The sequence below is a fragment of the Ptychodera flava genome, chromosome 6 (assembly GCF_041260155.1).
Source record: "Ptychodera flava strain L36383 chromosome 6, AS_Pfla_20210202, whole genome shotgun sequence".
In the NCBI taxonomy this organism is placed as follows: Eukaryota; Metazoa; Hemichordata; class Enteropneusta; family Ptychoderidae; genus Ptychodera; species Ptychodera flava.
In genome coordinates, this window is record NC_091933.1 from 45590576 (window position 1) to 45607450 (window position 16875).

Consider the following 16875-nt stretch of genomic DNA (forward strand, 5'->3'; position numbering starts at 1 on the left):
TTGACATGGCTCGAGTAATGGCACATGAAGGAAATAAATCGGGTATCTCTTGTTCAATTGGCTCTGGATCCTGATCTAAACTAGGATTATCAGTCACAAGTGGATTAGTAATGACCTTGTCCCCAGCAAGGTCGTTTCCAAGAAGAAGGTGAATCCCTTCAAAAGGCAAAAAAGGCCTAATACCTAAAGTCACAGGTCCAGAAACAAAGTCCGAAGACAAATAGACATTATGGAGAGGAACAGGAATGTAGTCATTACAATCTACCCCCTTAATAAGAACTTTAGAACCTGAAAATGACTTTTCAGAAAACGGCAGGGTATCTGCCAACAAAAGAGACTGGGAAGCCCCGGTATCTCTTAAAATTTTGACAGGGGTAGCGGAAGAGAAATCACTAGAAAGTGATATAAAACCATTATGAATAAATGGCTCGAAAATACCCATAATGCTATCTGAGAAGAATTGACCTTGACCTCATTAATTGGGGATAAGAGGGGTTTAACCTCAGAAAATGTGTTGCACACATTATTAGACTCTAATTGAGTTGATGAAGAAATAAAGCCGGTTGGCTTAGATCCACTTTGACCACTTTGACCTTCACGTTTTCTTTTCAATTTGAAACACTCTGACATTAAATGGCCGTCTTTCTTACAATAATTACAAGAAAGTGTACCGAACTGTTTGTCAGAAGGAGATTGAGACTTGGGATTTGATGATGTGGAAGTGTTACTTGAACTCTGTGAACTGTTGTCATTTGATTTTCTACTGTCCTTTGAAAAATTCTTGGATGAAAAGGAGGAGTTAAATTTACCTGCATTGTTTCTGTAGAAAAGGACTGGGATGGTTTGCTGAGAAATGAAGATTTGTGGGTCAACGAATAATCATCGGCCAAACGTGCAGCAACCTCCAATGTATCTGCCTTTTGTTCATTGATAAACGTCTTGATGTCACTCCGGATGCACCTTTTAAATTCCTCAATCAAAACAAGTTGTCGTAATTTGTCATAATTCTGACTGACCTTTTCAGAAGAACACCAACGATCAAACAGTTGTTCTTTTGTTCGAGCAAATTCAACATAAGTTTGATCTTTTACCTTCTCACAATCCCTAAATTTCTGACGGTAAGCTTCAGGCACCAATTCATAGCCCTTGAGAATTAATTCCTTCACAGAATCATAATCTGAAGCCTGCTCTACTGACAACTGAATGTAAATTTCTCTGGCTTTACCCACCAAAGCACTCTGCAAAAGCATAGACCAGGACTCCTTAGGCCAATCCAGACTCTGAGCAATTTTCTCAAAATGAAGGAAATATTTATCAACATCCTTTTCTTGGAAAGGGGGAACTAACCTGAAATGCTTAGTGATGTCAAAACCGTGTGAAGGGAAGGATTTTCCTGACTGTCCAAGCTCTAAACGTTTCATTTCTAATCTTTCCTGCCTATCTTTCTCTCTCTGTCTTTCTTCCATTTCTAACTGCATTTGTATTTTTTCTTTTTCTAATGCCTGTCTCTCTTTTTCCATTTGTAATTCTAGTTTCTTGATCTCCAAATTTGTCTGCAATTCTAATTCTAATTTTCTGAGTTCAGAGGTAGACTCGGGCTCATAATCTTTCAGGGTGGATTCCTCAAATTGGCCTAAATCAACTAGATGTTTGGCAATACGGTACTGTATTTCCCTCTTGCGCATAGATCTTTTGACTTCTACTTTAAGGAAATTGGCCAGTGCAATGAGGTCGTCTTTTCTGAGGGAATCAAATGTGTCCTGATCAAGGTCATCCATTTCCTCTGGTTTAAATTCCGCCATGATTAAATTTCGCTGAGTTCAAAGTATACAGTAGTTTTGAAAAGGCTGTCAAAATGTTGTCAAACGGCTCAAAATATTCGTACTCCCGGACGAGCCCCCAATTTGTTACGTGCAGAGAAAACGAACAAAAGGGTGAACTCAGCAGTTAACGTTTAAACAAAATTTATTACGAAAATAAAACTAATTGCTAAGTTAGGGATAGGATACAAGCTTTAAAGTGTACAGACTACTTATCTCAGCTGGGACGGCAAAGCTCCAGTCTCAGAGTTGTAACAGTCAGTTGGATGAATGAACAGTCCTTTGGCTTGCAGGCTTGAAGCTGCACAAAGACCACAGTATAAATCCAGCGTTGACAGTGAAGGTCTTGAAAAGTCTTGAGAATGACTACTGCTGGAGTTTAGTAACACACAAGAGACACGATCCCAAAAGTCTGACTGGAAGCTGAGCACGTCCCTTTTATAAAGGCATATAAGAACAATCTAGAACTTTTATTGACATGCTAATTACTGTTCTAAAATTATCTCCCTTACACAACTAATCAACTTTCCAGAACATTCCAAACATGACTAATTGAATTCAAGGTTGTGAGGTCATCAAGGGCAGTGACCTTGAGAATGTTCTAGACTAATTGAACTCAGGTCATGATGAGTGTGGGGGGAATGACCTACATAACACCCCCCAATTTCACAGAGTTTGGTAGCCCTGCGTTCCCGGTGTTATAACGCCAGGTACACACAGAACGGTGTGCAGGGCTAAAAGTTTGGCTGCTCCTGCTCAGTCTATTAGACTAAACTTGATAACATTAACACCATGGTGTTCAATAAATTGGTTCCCTTAAACTCAATAATGGTTTTATCACTAGTAGTACAATTTAAACACGACTGGAACTAATTTGGGATAAATGGATGATGAAGTAATGTCTTTAAAATCTGCAAATGTAAGCTCATCTGCTTTTCTTTTTACGTTACATACTTGTTTTTATGAGTAATTTGTAATATAGAGACATTCAGCTCTAGGGCACCTAACATTTTTGAGAAATTTGAAAAATATGAAGATCCAATTATCCCAAATTAGTTCCAATCGTGTTTTTATATTCTTACATACCATAATTGTGTTTTGAAGTTTGAACTGTTGGCTTAGGGAGGGAAATGTTTTATTTTGGTGGAACTTATGATTTTGCATGCCTGCATCTGACCATGATATCTGTAATTGAACATTCTCTTTGACATAACTATTTATCATTAAGAGAACACTGTCAATGTATGCCTTAATGATACAGTGCTTTGCTTTTGCTAGTGTGGCACAAAATCTAAGATGTATTCGCCAGGTGAGATGCCGGTCCTTACCATAAATTCAAATATTACTTTAAACTTTGGCTCAATGAGAAGTTGCCTGTCTGACTAGATAATGTCTTTTGATATAGAAAATATTATGTTTGTGCTTAATATCTTAGATTCTCTACCCTTGATTCTTATCTACAAATTGCAAACACATTTTGCATGGCCATTGAAAGATTTACACAACAGAACAATACTACTGAAGCCCTTACCTTGGGAGCAACCTGAAAACATAATTTAATACATGAAATAATTGTTCAAATATTTTTGAGGTAGTCATGATTTATCACTTACTAATAAAACATTTCAAATACTATGAAAGTAAAGATCATGTTGTCTTAAATTTAGGATGGAAGCAACATTGGTGAAATCAATTTATCAGTAATAGGTATGCTTTTCATGAAGTTGACAAAGATTGACCTTTTGCAGGTTAAAACTTCGTAACTTCAGGTAAATAAACGTTTTAAATATTAAAGTTTTTTGACACACACAAAGGTTACATTCTTTGTTAAAATTAATTTTTCAAAGAGAAACGGAAGGACAAAGGTAAGGCTCATGAGGGTTTTACATTTTCTATATAATAGTGACATTATGAGAAAAAAAGTGCAATCAGAAAACTAAGAAGACCACTACAGCAGTAGTTACAGCATGCGATTCGATCCCCTGATAAATTTTCCTCAAATCCCCTTTCTTAATCAAAACACAAGGGGGCGCTATTCAGTATCTTCCACTTGGGATTTGGAAGCTTGTCGTTTGCTAAAAACAACAGCTTGTCAATTGTCACTACACAGTTACATTGATATACTATCATAAAATAAGAATTTGAATAAATAATATGATGAATTTGTATGACTTACTCGGAATGACTGTAATTAGTATAAAAACTAGCTGTTTAGTTCAGAATTGGGTTGATATTTTCATCGGCATTCACTTGTTCTTCCAGCTATGGAGATAAAACTTTCAGAGTAGTCCGTTTCTCCAAAGCACATTGATCAATAAAAAACAGTATGAACAAGAACAGGGTGACTTCTACTAACTGCAAAACTTATTTTGAGTCAAGCTTGAAATAAACCTGAGACAATAATCCTTTTCTCACAATGTTGAAAGAAGTCAATATGACGATTTATTTAAAAACTTGTTGTGACCATAGAGGGTCTATGTTGTGACAAAAAAGTGAACAAATTCCACAAAATTCATGATTGAATAAATATGCATTTGAGTTTTTTCAGCTTTTCATTTGTGTTTTTTCAGTTTTCTCAGCTTTCAACGATATAAGTAACATTTGACAGGGTGCCAAGGAGGCAGCATTTTCCCCTAAACAATTACTGGGAAAATACGAAAGGTCATGCCTTTGTGTATCATAAACAGAGATATTAGATTTCAAAATTAATGTGCAAAATTGTTGGACTGGTCACAGTCCCTCTTGATAGAGGGACTGTGGACTGGTTTACACCACTCTGAACCTCAGCTGTGAGATTTGCATGCCATTTCAAAGAATCTGGTACACTATGATGTCACTTCTCACTAATTTACATGGTCTGGTAGATCCTTATCTCAAAGGTTAACTATCACAAGGAGGCATGGTCTCAAACAAGACAAAGAGAGCCACTTTAGTGTACAGTGTGTATGAATGGTGCATTGTCTCACAAAGGTGTGAACCATTTCCTGTGCTGAGATGTGTGACTTTGAAAACAAAGGAAAGGATAGAGTGCTTGGAGAAATTGTTTCAACTGTACATTGCCGCTCACCCTAAACAGTAGTCCATGATACTCATAGCTTCACACCTTTTCAATCAGCATTTACATAAGACATCCCACGAGTCATATCAGATACTGAAATATTAGACCATGATTAGACAGTCATGATTTCATTTTGCAATGGCATTGTACAGCACTGTTCAACTTCAAATTATTGGGCTCTTGTAACATTGAAGAGTTAAACAGGAACTTCCCCTATAAAAGCCAGCTTATCGTAAATCTATACAAATGTAAAAAAGCCACGCTACTGATCAGACGTGCTGTGTTTGGTCCCAGAATCCCATGATTTAGCCATTATTTCAGGCGTTCATATATATAGCGAATATATAGCGACTAGACTTGAGTCAAAAATAAACTGAAAAAATGTTCTGTCTTTTGTCGGAGAACGCATATGTTTCAAAATGCATTCCCTGTACGACCATTTGACACCTCTTTGCATCTGTCGATAAAGTGCTGATCACGATCATTCAAATTTATCATACAGTCAAAGAGATGCTATGAGAACTTAAAACTCCCGCCCAGTGTATGCAAATGGCTGCGTCACCAGTAATCCCTCTATGTGTGCCCATGGTTCTGGAAGTTCCTGTTTAAGGTTGTGTACAGCTGACCAGTATTTCAGCATGTTTCAAGAAGACAAACACCAACACATACTTTTCATATCAAACAAAATTCATAACAAAGCTCCAAAAAGAGCCATGTTGTCCCTTTATAACAGTATATTGGAAAAAAACATTACTATACTATGCACATTGATGGCAAGTATAAATTTATTGTAACCAAAGACTACATGTAGTTCTAGACATACACATTCTACAGAATCAAAATTCAAGATTTCATTTAGAGATAAAAGGTACAAATTCCTTTTTTTTATTTATTTCTCTGATTAGTTATTATGACAAAAAATTGCGATAAAATGAGCAATATTGACCTTTCTTGGACAATAAACTACAACGAGTGTTCCTGGCAAGTGACAGGAGATAATGTTAGGACAAACCAAGATGGTGAAAGCCTTTTACCCTTTGACCACAATGGTTTGGCCCTAACTGTTTCTCGACGGTAAAGTTGGGTGATATATAAAGAATAGGGTCTGCAGTCTGAACAACACTCTTCCAACAACTATCTGTAATGCATTGAAGATTTCTTACAGGCTTCAAAAACCACTCTGATTGCTGCACATGCCAGCAAGATGACACTAATAGCACCAGGTTTTAATAGACAAGCTATTCCCACAGTTCACCTGCTGTAGTTACATCATAACATCAATCACAATGTGAAGATGCTTTGCGAGATACAACAAGGACATAGTATTTCACTTATTTGTGACAATTAAAATACAATGTGCCTTGGGGACAGATATTCAAACTCTCTCTCTTTCACAATATTCTTTTTAGTCTACCACTTGTTAAGGCTCATTTTGAAGCTATGGAGTAAAGTCACCGGCTCAGTTTTGTGAAAATCAGGATTTTCATTCTCGCCATGGAGATAATACAGGGCTGGCAGCCATTTTGAATTTCAAATATCAATAAATATTTGGGAATTTATTTCTCTGGTACCAATGATTTGCATGGTGACCCCCTTGATTTTGAAAGAGAATGGTTGAAGTTTGCTTGAGGAAAGTTTGAGCAAAAGTTGAGGTCTTTCATTTTTGAGGTGCGAACTACCTTAATATGTCTCTAAGTGAACTCGAAAATGTGCATTTATTGAACATTTACAATGTGACATGATGATAGAGGGGAAAAATTGCAGTAAAATACAATAATCCACTGATAATGGGTAGGAATCTGAAACAACACTTTCATATTGCATACTGAATTTCACTAATTTTTCTCTATTTCAGACTGATATTGTGTTGCACTTTCATGTGAGGTAAGGGGAAAATACTAGCTTGTCACAAAAATATTATTATCTTTTAAATACGGACAAAGGAATTTGTCGATGAATATTAAGAAAAGCTAGGAAAGTGCAGGTATTATCAAGGACCAAGGCCAAAATTGTATGCCATTCAATAAGACTACTATATCTTGATTGAGGAACATGTGTGTACACTAACCATTCATTATGATACTAAGTCCCAAGGACTACCAGCACTATGGTAATTCCAATCTGGTGGTTCTGAATCCTGCTAGGTGGTTGTGTATTTATTATTTATCATGACATCACACTGCTTCACCAGGATAGCTAGATCTGAAGAGTAGATAGTTCGGACGCAAAAATTTGTGATGCCTCGGCCCATTACATTTCACTATTTCTGCTTGAGACATTTTCATAGCTTCATAGACCCTAAAATAGTATACAATTGCATACAACGTATGGCCACAACTAAAGAGAAGATGCAATAGAGCAGTGGCTTGCCATTGTCTCTTCTCATTACTTAAGGCCAAATAACATGGGGACTATGAACAGATGGAAATAGGACAAGGGTATTGGACAAATTAAATGCTTTGTGATGGCATTGAATCTAAATCAAGTCGACCAGAATGAATCTATCCTCATGGTGTACTCAGGGGAGAGATTGCAGATTGGTAGATTTGACTCTGTGAGTCATTAACTCTTGGCTGCGTCTTCTTTCAGAGTGACAGTTCTGTTGAACACCAACTGAAAAAAAAAAAATAGAAACATACATTATTGCACTTTCTCTTTCTGATCTAACTTGCTCTTACAAATATACATCTGCTAGGAATCCTGTGGAATTACCATGGGACTAAAATAACTAATTGTCAAAAAGGAAACACTGTAGGATTTCTATGAGGAAGTATGGTATAACATACATGATAGGAGGAGGTTCACAGTTACCTGCAAAACATCATGGGTCTAATGGAATTTCTGTGAGACTTCTCCCAAAATAATTTCAATGTAACATCTTTGTTAGGGTTAAGTTGGCAATAAAATTGACAAATCTGATTCGATAAATGATAAACATTTTCATGAAAGCACTTGAATTTTCTATCAGCTAGCTATGATAAAACCTCTTTGTTAATGTCTTCATTCAAGCCAAGAATAAATCAACAGATATCAGATTACACTGCAAAAATCCCTTATGACAACTTGTGAGCTGCTGCAAATATTAAATTACATTTGATGCAAGTCAACACCAGTTATTTTGTGTCTCCAACATAAATGTTGATTTAAAAACTCAGCTGCAGGGACGTAAACTGCTGGAGACTAAAGCAGTTTTCAGCAAACATAATTCCCACAGTAGGGAGAATATTAGTTAACTGTTACCATACACTGGTGACATATCTACGTTGTTCACTGCATAAATATAGCACTGTAACCACAGACGGAAGAAAAACATTTCGCTGTGATGTCTATTATAGTGCAGTGACTGCCAAACATTCCAACAGGTGTTCCAAAGATATCAGACAATTACTGAACCTGTCAGCAATTTGTCAAACGACTCTTTTGTTAAGTCAAGGGTTGCATATCAATGTTATGATTCAAAAACCTGGCAATGTGTTGACCCTTGACCTTGGATACAAAGAGACATTTACAGCACAAAGGACCTAACTTGACTCTTGGTTGTTTTCAAAGCTTGGTCTCAAAACACTACACTGTCAGGTGGCAACGACAAGTGTTCACGAAATGGCTGAACTGTTCAGGGTAAGCTTCTCATGAGAAGATGTATTGTGATTGGTTGAAATGCCTCATCAGTGAATGTGAACTGATTGGATGAATTCTGTTCAAAGTCAACACTACTGAGGAAGAAAAGGCTATTGTCGAAAAATATTCATTTCAATGGAAATTTACATCAAACTTGACCTGCTACCTTTGGTTTTCACAGGTTCTTTGAAATACATGATTGTGTCAATGTCACACTGCATCAAGACATCCTGAAACCATTAACACGACAATGTCAGAAATTAACAATGAACTGGAACAGTATGTAATCTTTCCATAATTCAGATTTAAGGGAAATCTTCAAAACGTCATTGATTTCACTGTATCCAGGCATGTAACAATTTCAGCATCCTACCCTGCTTCATTCACATAGTTTCAGACTTGCACATTCAGAAGAAATTCTATGAAAGCTAATTTCAGATTCACATTCAATTTTTCACTTCAACATGTAATGCCATGGCAGCTACATGGAGAGTTCAAAGCAGTATTTATTTAATCAAATGAGTAATAAATGCAAGTTTTAGGTGTACTTAATTGAAATGCAACGTGCCACTTGTCTGATTTTCATGTCACGTAGCATTCCTTTGCACACCTATAAAGGCCACACACTAAATGTCACAAGCCCTTTGGTTACTTACGTGATCCGATGTAGAGTCTGGATCAATGGAGAAATAACCAATTCTTTCAAACTGGTATTTATCATAGACTTTAGCTCCTTTCACTGATTGGTCAACAAGTGCATCATAGATGACGGTAAGTGTGTCCTGTTCCAAAGACAAGAACATGTCATTGAAATCCCACAAACATTGTTGTTAAGAACTGAAAATGTTTGTATGATTGATGTTGTAAGATATTATTAAGATAGGTTGCATCTCAGGGACAAAAATACCGACTCTCAAATTTTTACAATTCTTTTTTGATTTACAACTTGTATGGGCTAGTTTTAAAAATATCTTGGAGTAAGAAAAATTTTCATCATGTTAATTTTTCGAAACTCAAAAGTTTCATTTTTTCCCATGGACTTGACAATGGGATGGCAGTCTTCAAATTCAAACATCAGTAAATTTTAAGTAAATTTCTCTAGAACCTAACTTTGCACAGTGATCTCGATTTTTCATTGAGGAAAGTTTTTGCGAAAGTGTAAAACTTTCACTTTTGAGGTGTGTACTACCTTAAACTGTAACAATTGTATGACGGAAAAGTCATGTATCGTTGACCTTGAATTCAACTTAAGCTGAAATCACTTACCTGGTTGATATCTGTCAAAAAGCCACCAGGTACGACATTACTGTCTTCTGGATTTGCGTGCTTGAACCTGTCAGAAAATGCCACATACAACATATTTTACAGTTAATAGTACTACACCTTCTTTTGAACAAGTAAATGCAAATGTTTAGAAATTGATGACATTATTGCTGTTCAGTTTTCAACGAAGTTTGCTATGTGTTTCTCCTGTACCTGTTCTACTGAGTCATATAAATCAGTCACTTGATGTACAATCCATTATTTTGGACAAAATAATTGCAAAAAATTATATGAATAAGATGCACATGCCTGTTCATGGCACAACATAAGAATCATGGGCAACATAATCTTCCTTATAGATTGGACAACTTTACATTCACTTTCCTTGATGGCATTTCCATGACTCTATCTCCTTATTAAACATATTATGTGTGACTGACCTGCAATAATAGACTGGCAAAATCTGCCAAAGTCAGATGCAGCCCTTCTAAAACTTGGAGAAAAAGTAAGGAAACTGTGATTTTGTTTTTTGCCCTTTCATTTTGTCTTTCTTAGCATACCTTCAAAAGATTTTGAACAAATTTGAAGAGAGCATAGATATGTATGACTATTGTACATTCTGTGTTTTTTTATGGGAAAAAAGCAAAACAAACAAAACATAAAGTTTTATTTGTGAGGGCAAAACTTCCTAATACGATAATTCTACACTCACAGTCTGTCATAAAGTCTGACTTCACAGGTAACTGGCTTGCAGACCCAGTGAATGAAACCCTTAGGTTTGTTTTGTTCATCCAGAGGTTCACACGTCACTCTTAATTCAGTTATTTTGCCATCTGCATTCTTGATTATTTCATCAACTTTGATGACGTAGCCGACGTGTTTCAGACCGACCGACTGATCTTTTGTCAATCGGCGGAAACTCTTGTCAGCAGTCTGGAAAACAAAAAGCACAAATTATTCATGATGACAACCATGACAACAAAACTATTTAACTTACATTTGGTGTGTAGGATTGTACAATAAGGTTTCTGCACAGTTTCTGCTGGCCCTGAAAGGATTACTTTTGTATATCAGAAGGAACTCTTCACAAATGCTAGAACCCTGGTAACGTTTGCCAATTTATCATTCCTCACTAAAGTAAAGTGGAGACTATGCAAATCAAAGAGTTATATTTGGGAAATGGGAAAAATTGACATAACAATGTAGTCTTTTCTGATTGATAATTATTGTTCATAATTGATCATTATAATCAATGGAAAAACCTGGATATATATTAATTACAAGTGTATCTAAAATTTCTTTTGCATCCAGATTCAGACTGTCCTTTCACGAAGAAGAAACTGCCTCCCATTCACAACCAGACAAATCTAGTCTTGACTTTACTTAAACATGTCGAATCAATATTGATTATTTTGCATTTGGCAAGGGTTGACATGAAAACGTCTATAGTACCAGCCGCACTAATGCATTTCTGCCACAGACACCTGACAAACAATGTGTGAAAGTGACTGCTAATTCCCACTTGATTTTCAGTGATGACGTCAAATCATTGTCATGCAAATTTGATGACATCATAGCTTATCAATGCTTTGTCAATGGCAGCCACTGTGGAATGAACGGCTTCAAATACAGTCTGACTCTTGCTAAGAAAACACTAAGTTGCATTATGTTGACTTGTAGACACAGCATTAACCCTCAAAGCCATAATGGAAAGCATAATGGAAGTTTGAGAATTTGTCCTTCCACCCTGGACAGTCTTTATACATCCTTGCCATCTCAATTGTTCAGAATCAGTGTCTGTCATGTACCTGATTAATAATTGTGAGATTCAGTGGGGATCTAACCACTACATTTTACATTCTTGTAGCGTTAGATATTCTTCAATGTTCTTATTTCTTCTGATTCTTCCAGGGCCAGTAATGCTAACTTTTGATGATCTTTTCACTATTTTTGTTTCAATATCAATCATAATTTCTTGTTCTACTCCCAAAGCATGTTGATATATACAGTATTCAGCTTGTCAACTCAGCCTTTACTTGTGTAAATTGCGTTGTTATTGTTGACAATTGAATTCTGGTCTGGACTAGAAATCAAATGTAAACAATAACAATGCATTTTACAATTGTAGTAGCTATGTTGACAAGCTAAAAAGTGAATTTTTCAACATTCTTTTGGGAGTAGAATAAGAACTTACAATGGACATAAAAAATTAGAATAATGAAATAAATCATTAAAAGTTAGCATTACTGGTCTTTTAAAAATCTTAGTATTATGCCAAACAACCTATCAGGTGCATTAATGTAACAAAACCAGGCGATGAGAAATAAATCTTTGTGGCAATATTTCAAAGGACATTTTCTTTTTTCCCCTAAGGTAGATTGAAACACAAAGTTTTAGTCTTGCAAACTCAATTAACTCTGTGACAAATGAATTCCAAGTAAAATTACATTCAGTTGCTGAACAATAATGTCAGACATTACAGACATGCAATCTGTGTTGACAAGTTGTGACTATGATGTCATTCCAATGTGACTTCAGGAGTAAGTCAAGAAAAGTTATTTTATGAATGGAATTAGATACTGGAAAACTAATTACCAGATACAGCAAACAAAGCTTTTTGTTTCAAAAATAGTGAAATCAAAATGGGTTGGTGACACTGAAAAAACCAAGCAATGGATACTGGTAATTTGAAATACAGGATGGATTAAAGACAAGTGGGGTAATTATCAGCGGTGATTGTTATCTGCTAAGTTTATTCAAACTATTTACAATGTGAAAAAACAAAATGATTGTTACCATACCTCTTTGAAGTCAGACTGGTCTATGTAGAGAGTGGCATCAAATGGTACATTATGGGTACCAGCACCACTGTCATGTGGGATATTTGGAACACTGATTTCTCTTGGCTGGGACGAAAAGGGAAAAAAATGTTCATACACTTGGAATGGATTGCATTTCAAATCATGTACACTAAATATAGCCGGATGTCTAATGCTGACAATAGTGATTTTACGACTACCAAACCCTAACTAATATTAACTACTAAGCAATTCAACATCCATTGCATCAAAGATATACCACCAACAGAAGAGCTGTAATTCTTTATGGTATTCATTAATCATTAGGCTATTCCATTTATTATGTTCACAAAGAAATTATAATCTTTAAGAACCTTTCAATGATTACAATGGTGCTAGTAATATCATATTTTGATGAAACTTTTGAATAATCGAACTGAACGCCATCAAAATGAATCATTATATGGCTACTTTAGTTTAATTGAAAGTCATTTTTAAAGAATATCCCAACATTTCTGAAAGCCAACTCTGAATAATAGTTTGAAAATGCAGCATTGATGCAAATGTCAGCAATGATAGGATTTTAATCATGTTGTGTTCTTTGCATATAATAAACAGATAATTGCCTGTTTTCACTGATATTCAAAATCTGGTTACGGCACAAACATTTAAGAAAATAATCTCAAACATGGAAATTGCAATTTGAAAACTTTACCAAACTGCTACTTACAGCATCAGCTGGGAAGTTGGTAATGGTGACTTTGATTGCTGACAGTACTGCCATCGCTCTGGGCGCTGTGTTGTTCAGGACATCACGAACACAGGATTCTAACATTGAAGGGTCAATTGTAACTTGAGCCATGGTCACACCAACCTGCATGTACCGAGACAAAGTGATGTGAGTAAAGCATTAAACATGGACTATTCAAAAAGGGAGAGTTCAACAGCAACTGATTGTAAAATTTTCAAAAATTAAAATATAGATTGGAGTAGAATATGGAATACTGGTAATAAACAATATAGCAGATCATTAGATATAATGACAATACCTAAAGCTCAATTTTGGTAAAATAAGCACTTAGAAGGTTATCTTTACAACAGACATTGTTGAGTTTAACATAGTCTATGCCATATTTAAATATTTCACTAGGTTTTGGATAAGAGACCTAAACTCTAATGAACTCCATCAAACCAACGACCACTTGATTCAATATGCCAGCGAACTTGTTCAACAGGCTGTGATTATTCCCAGAGAACTTATACTTTGCTATTTGCAATGAAAAGATGTCAAACATTTCAGTTTCCACTCACAACTTTTCTAAAATTCATGTCTCATTTGTTCTGATAATGCAACCGATAGATATATGCTGTGGGAACTGATTTGCTCCTCCGCTTGATGTTCAGTATGTGATTCATTGTTGTGGTGATGTATTTGTTATGGTGTTGTTAACAACAAAAGATCATAGGGAAACCTTTATAAATGAAAATGAACTAACGAGCATATGCTGGCCCTATAGTATCACATTATCTTTGTGCCAAGTTTGGAATGAAATCAGTTCAGATACAATGAGACACTGTTAAAAGCCGGGCGGGAACAGTCTGGCTCAGACTCTGACTAAAAACTTACAGAACAACAGAATTGTTGTTGTTATGATCTGGAAATACAGGTAAATGACTGAAAGACTCTTTTGACTTGGTAGCCATGGTTGCATCTTCTTCCTCACTGGTGGTAAAAACAACTCTGATAAATAATAAACACAGGCTGGGGTAGTTAATATACACTGACTGACCTTTGACACAGGCTGGGGTAGTTAAGGTAAAGGCCGACGAATTCGGACGCGCACACGCTTTAGAACGTTTCTGCGCAGATTTAACTCCAGCCTGTCGCAAATGGGTTACTTTGTAGCGCATGTATTTAACATCACCTGTCATTGTTGTAATTGCGCTTTTACCTAATTTTTTGACCCAGTCTCTTAGAAATACATGTGACCTATAACCTTGTCATATTTTGACCCCTAGGAAGCTGGTTTTTATTCAATATGAGCGAAAAATTAACATTTCTCTCCCATTTACATGGCGCATATTACCCATTCACCTGGGGATATTGTAAAAAGTAGCGTGGTGACACCCTTTTATTAAAAGTGTAAACTAAATGGTATTATGTCAGGATTTTATTCGCCAAGTTTGGTCAAAATGACACCATTCAAAACGACAGGAAGAAAGTTCGAAAATTATGTAGTGATATAGTTTCGATATCGTCATTTTGTAATCGATACTTATGTAAAAATTTCTGTAAGAACATCATGAAAACTATACATTCGATAGATATGGATCTTAAGTCTTGGTATTTATTAAAATTAACTCATTTGCTAAGCTTTTTATAATTGTTTTCTTTAGTTAAAGTGAATTATGTCATTTTTATTTATTTCTAACGACGCCATTTTAACGTCCGTTTCCATGGAAACGAGCGTGGTGACCCCCATTTTTTATTTTATTTTTGCACTTGCACAACTTCCAAGAATATTTGTGCAAAGTTTCAAGAAAATGACACCACAACTTAATTTTGACATAATTCGTAGTACTTCACCTTAATATACACTGACTGACCTTTGCACAGAAGATGTTAATAGCATCCTTTGGGAAACCACGACGACGAAGTGCTGTCAATGTAAACAACCTTGGATCATCCCAGTCTCTGAAACATTGACAACAAAGCCTGTCAATAGTGTGTTAAACACAAAGACATTTATGAAAAGACAATTTTTGGACAAACCCCACTGTACCTTCTTGGGGCACTATGGAAATCGGACATACCAGACCAAACTTACGAAACAGGCTCCAAAATCTGAATCAAAGGATCTAAATATCACGATGTGAGTGCGACATAGGTGCTATAACAAGCATCTATTGCCATTAACTAAGAGGGATAATAAAATGAAAACATGTTCCACATAAATCAAAGAAGTTACATCACAATGGTGTTGGCTTAGCCACTTCTTGTCTATTTTCATTTTTGATGTAAAGAAGTTGTCTTTTGTATTGAATGATGGCATAAATATGTACACATGTCATATCAAGAAACCTATTGACTTACATTTCAGAGAGATATACACAACGCGGCTATATTAGTTATCCAGTTGCAGAGAGCAGAAGCTTGTTCTCTGTATGATTCCAAACTTAAGAGGGCGTTATCACACAAAGTTAAACTCTTTCTGATTTCAAACTCTAGAGGGCATACTCACAGAAAAGTAGATTCACAACGCATTCGGCTGATAAATAGCCATTATAAATAGCTACTCAGATGTTGGGCTACTCTACAGCCTGACATGTTGAAGAGTTTCAAATTTTACCTTACTATACCCTGAGTTATCAATTTTCCTATTTTTCTCTTTGACACCACAGTGTAGGAGATATTGAGTCTGCCATACTCCCACTGAACAGGACAGTAGACATCAAGAGCATTGCATAACCAGTAGTAGGAAGACCGTCTGATGAAAAATGGAAAATAAAATGCAAGCCATTAGGTGCATGTACAGCCTTACACTTACAGGTATATTGAAGCAAATACCATACACATATACTTCACATGAAATATGCAGTGTGATGCAAAAACTGAAAACATTCAACATCATTTTATTTTGATGAATCTTTGCATAATCAGACCCATTTCCTTGCATGAATTTGTCAGCTATTCTTTCACTTTTGCAAGAGTTCATCGTAATGTTTTATCTGATGGGGAGGTGGGGAGCAATGACTTGGACATCATAATGTCCAAAACACGGAATACATTTGGACATTTTCCTAGCCATTGAATTTACTCAAGTTTTCATACTGCGAATTTCTTCATTAAATGCAAACCATTGCAAAAACCAATGCCTCTAATTAGTCTATCAATACCAATTACATAATTTACATGATTTATAAAAGTATATGACAATGTGAAACTCTCTCAAAAATAACTGTTTTTGTGCAACTGGGGGATTTGTGAGAAACAATTATCTGGAACTGAGATGAAGTGGTGGCTTACCTTGATTGAAATTCCTTGGTACACAGTGAATGAGTAATGTGTTCTATGGAATCACATAAACAATGCGTGTAGTCATAGGTGGGATAAATACACCTGTACAGGAGAAATTTTAAACAGCAGAATTTTGTCATTGTTAGATCTGACAGTGCTGCCATTACACAGAAAACACTGGCGGTGATGATATATTGTGACTAGGAAAAACTGGCTCCGTAATTTTCTCAATATAATTTCTCATATAATTTGTGAATTTGTAACTTATACAGACTACATTTGCAACACATGGACACAATA

General features: G+C 35.8%; 2 protein-coding genes across 2 annotated transcripts in view; both read right to left on the reverse strand.

Moving 5' to 3' along the window:
• Positions 1–477: 477 nt before the first annotated feature.
• LOC139135950 (uncharacterized) lies at positions 478–1931 on the reverse strand. Its single transcript, XM_070703734.1, has one exon. The coding sequence runs from the start codon at positions 1800–1802 to the stop codon at positions 630–632; it is 1173 nt and encodes a 390-aa protein (XP_070559835.1). The 5' UTR covers positions 1803–1931; the 3' UTR covers positions 478–629.
• Positions 1932–5645: 3714 nt separating this feature from the next.
• LOC139135948 (glutamine--tRNA ligase-like) overlaps positions 5646–16875 on the reverse strand; it is a 37496-nt gene continuing 26266 nt past the window's right edge. The window contains exons 13-21 of the mRNA XM_070703732.1: positions 16585–16677; positions 15908–16045; positions 15165–15252; positions 13288–13431; positions 12561–12665; positions 10472–10692; positions 9763–9829; positions 9153–9278; positions 5646–7491 (exon numbers count right to left, since the gene is read on the reverse strand). Coding sequence (XP_070559833.1) covers positions 7441–7491; positions 9153–9278; positions 9763–9829; positions 10472–10692; positions 12561–12665; positions 13288–13431; positions 15165–15252; positions 15908–16045; positions 16585–16677 — 1033 coding nt within the window. The 3' untranslated portion in view covers positions 5646–7440. The remainder of the gene's footprint in view (positions 7492–9152; positions 9279–9762; positions 9830–10471; positions 10693–12560; positions 12666–13287; positions 13432–15164; positions 15253–15907; positions 16046–16584; positions 16678–16875) is intronic.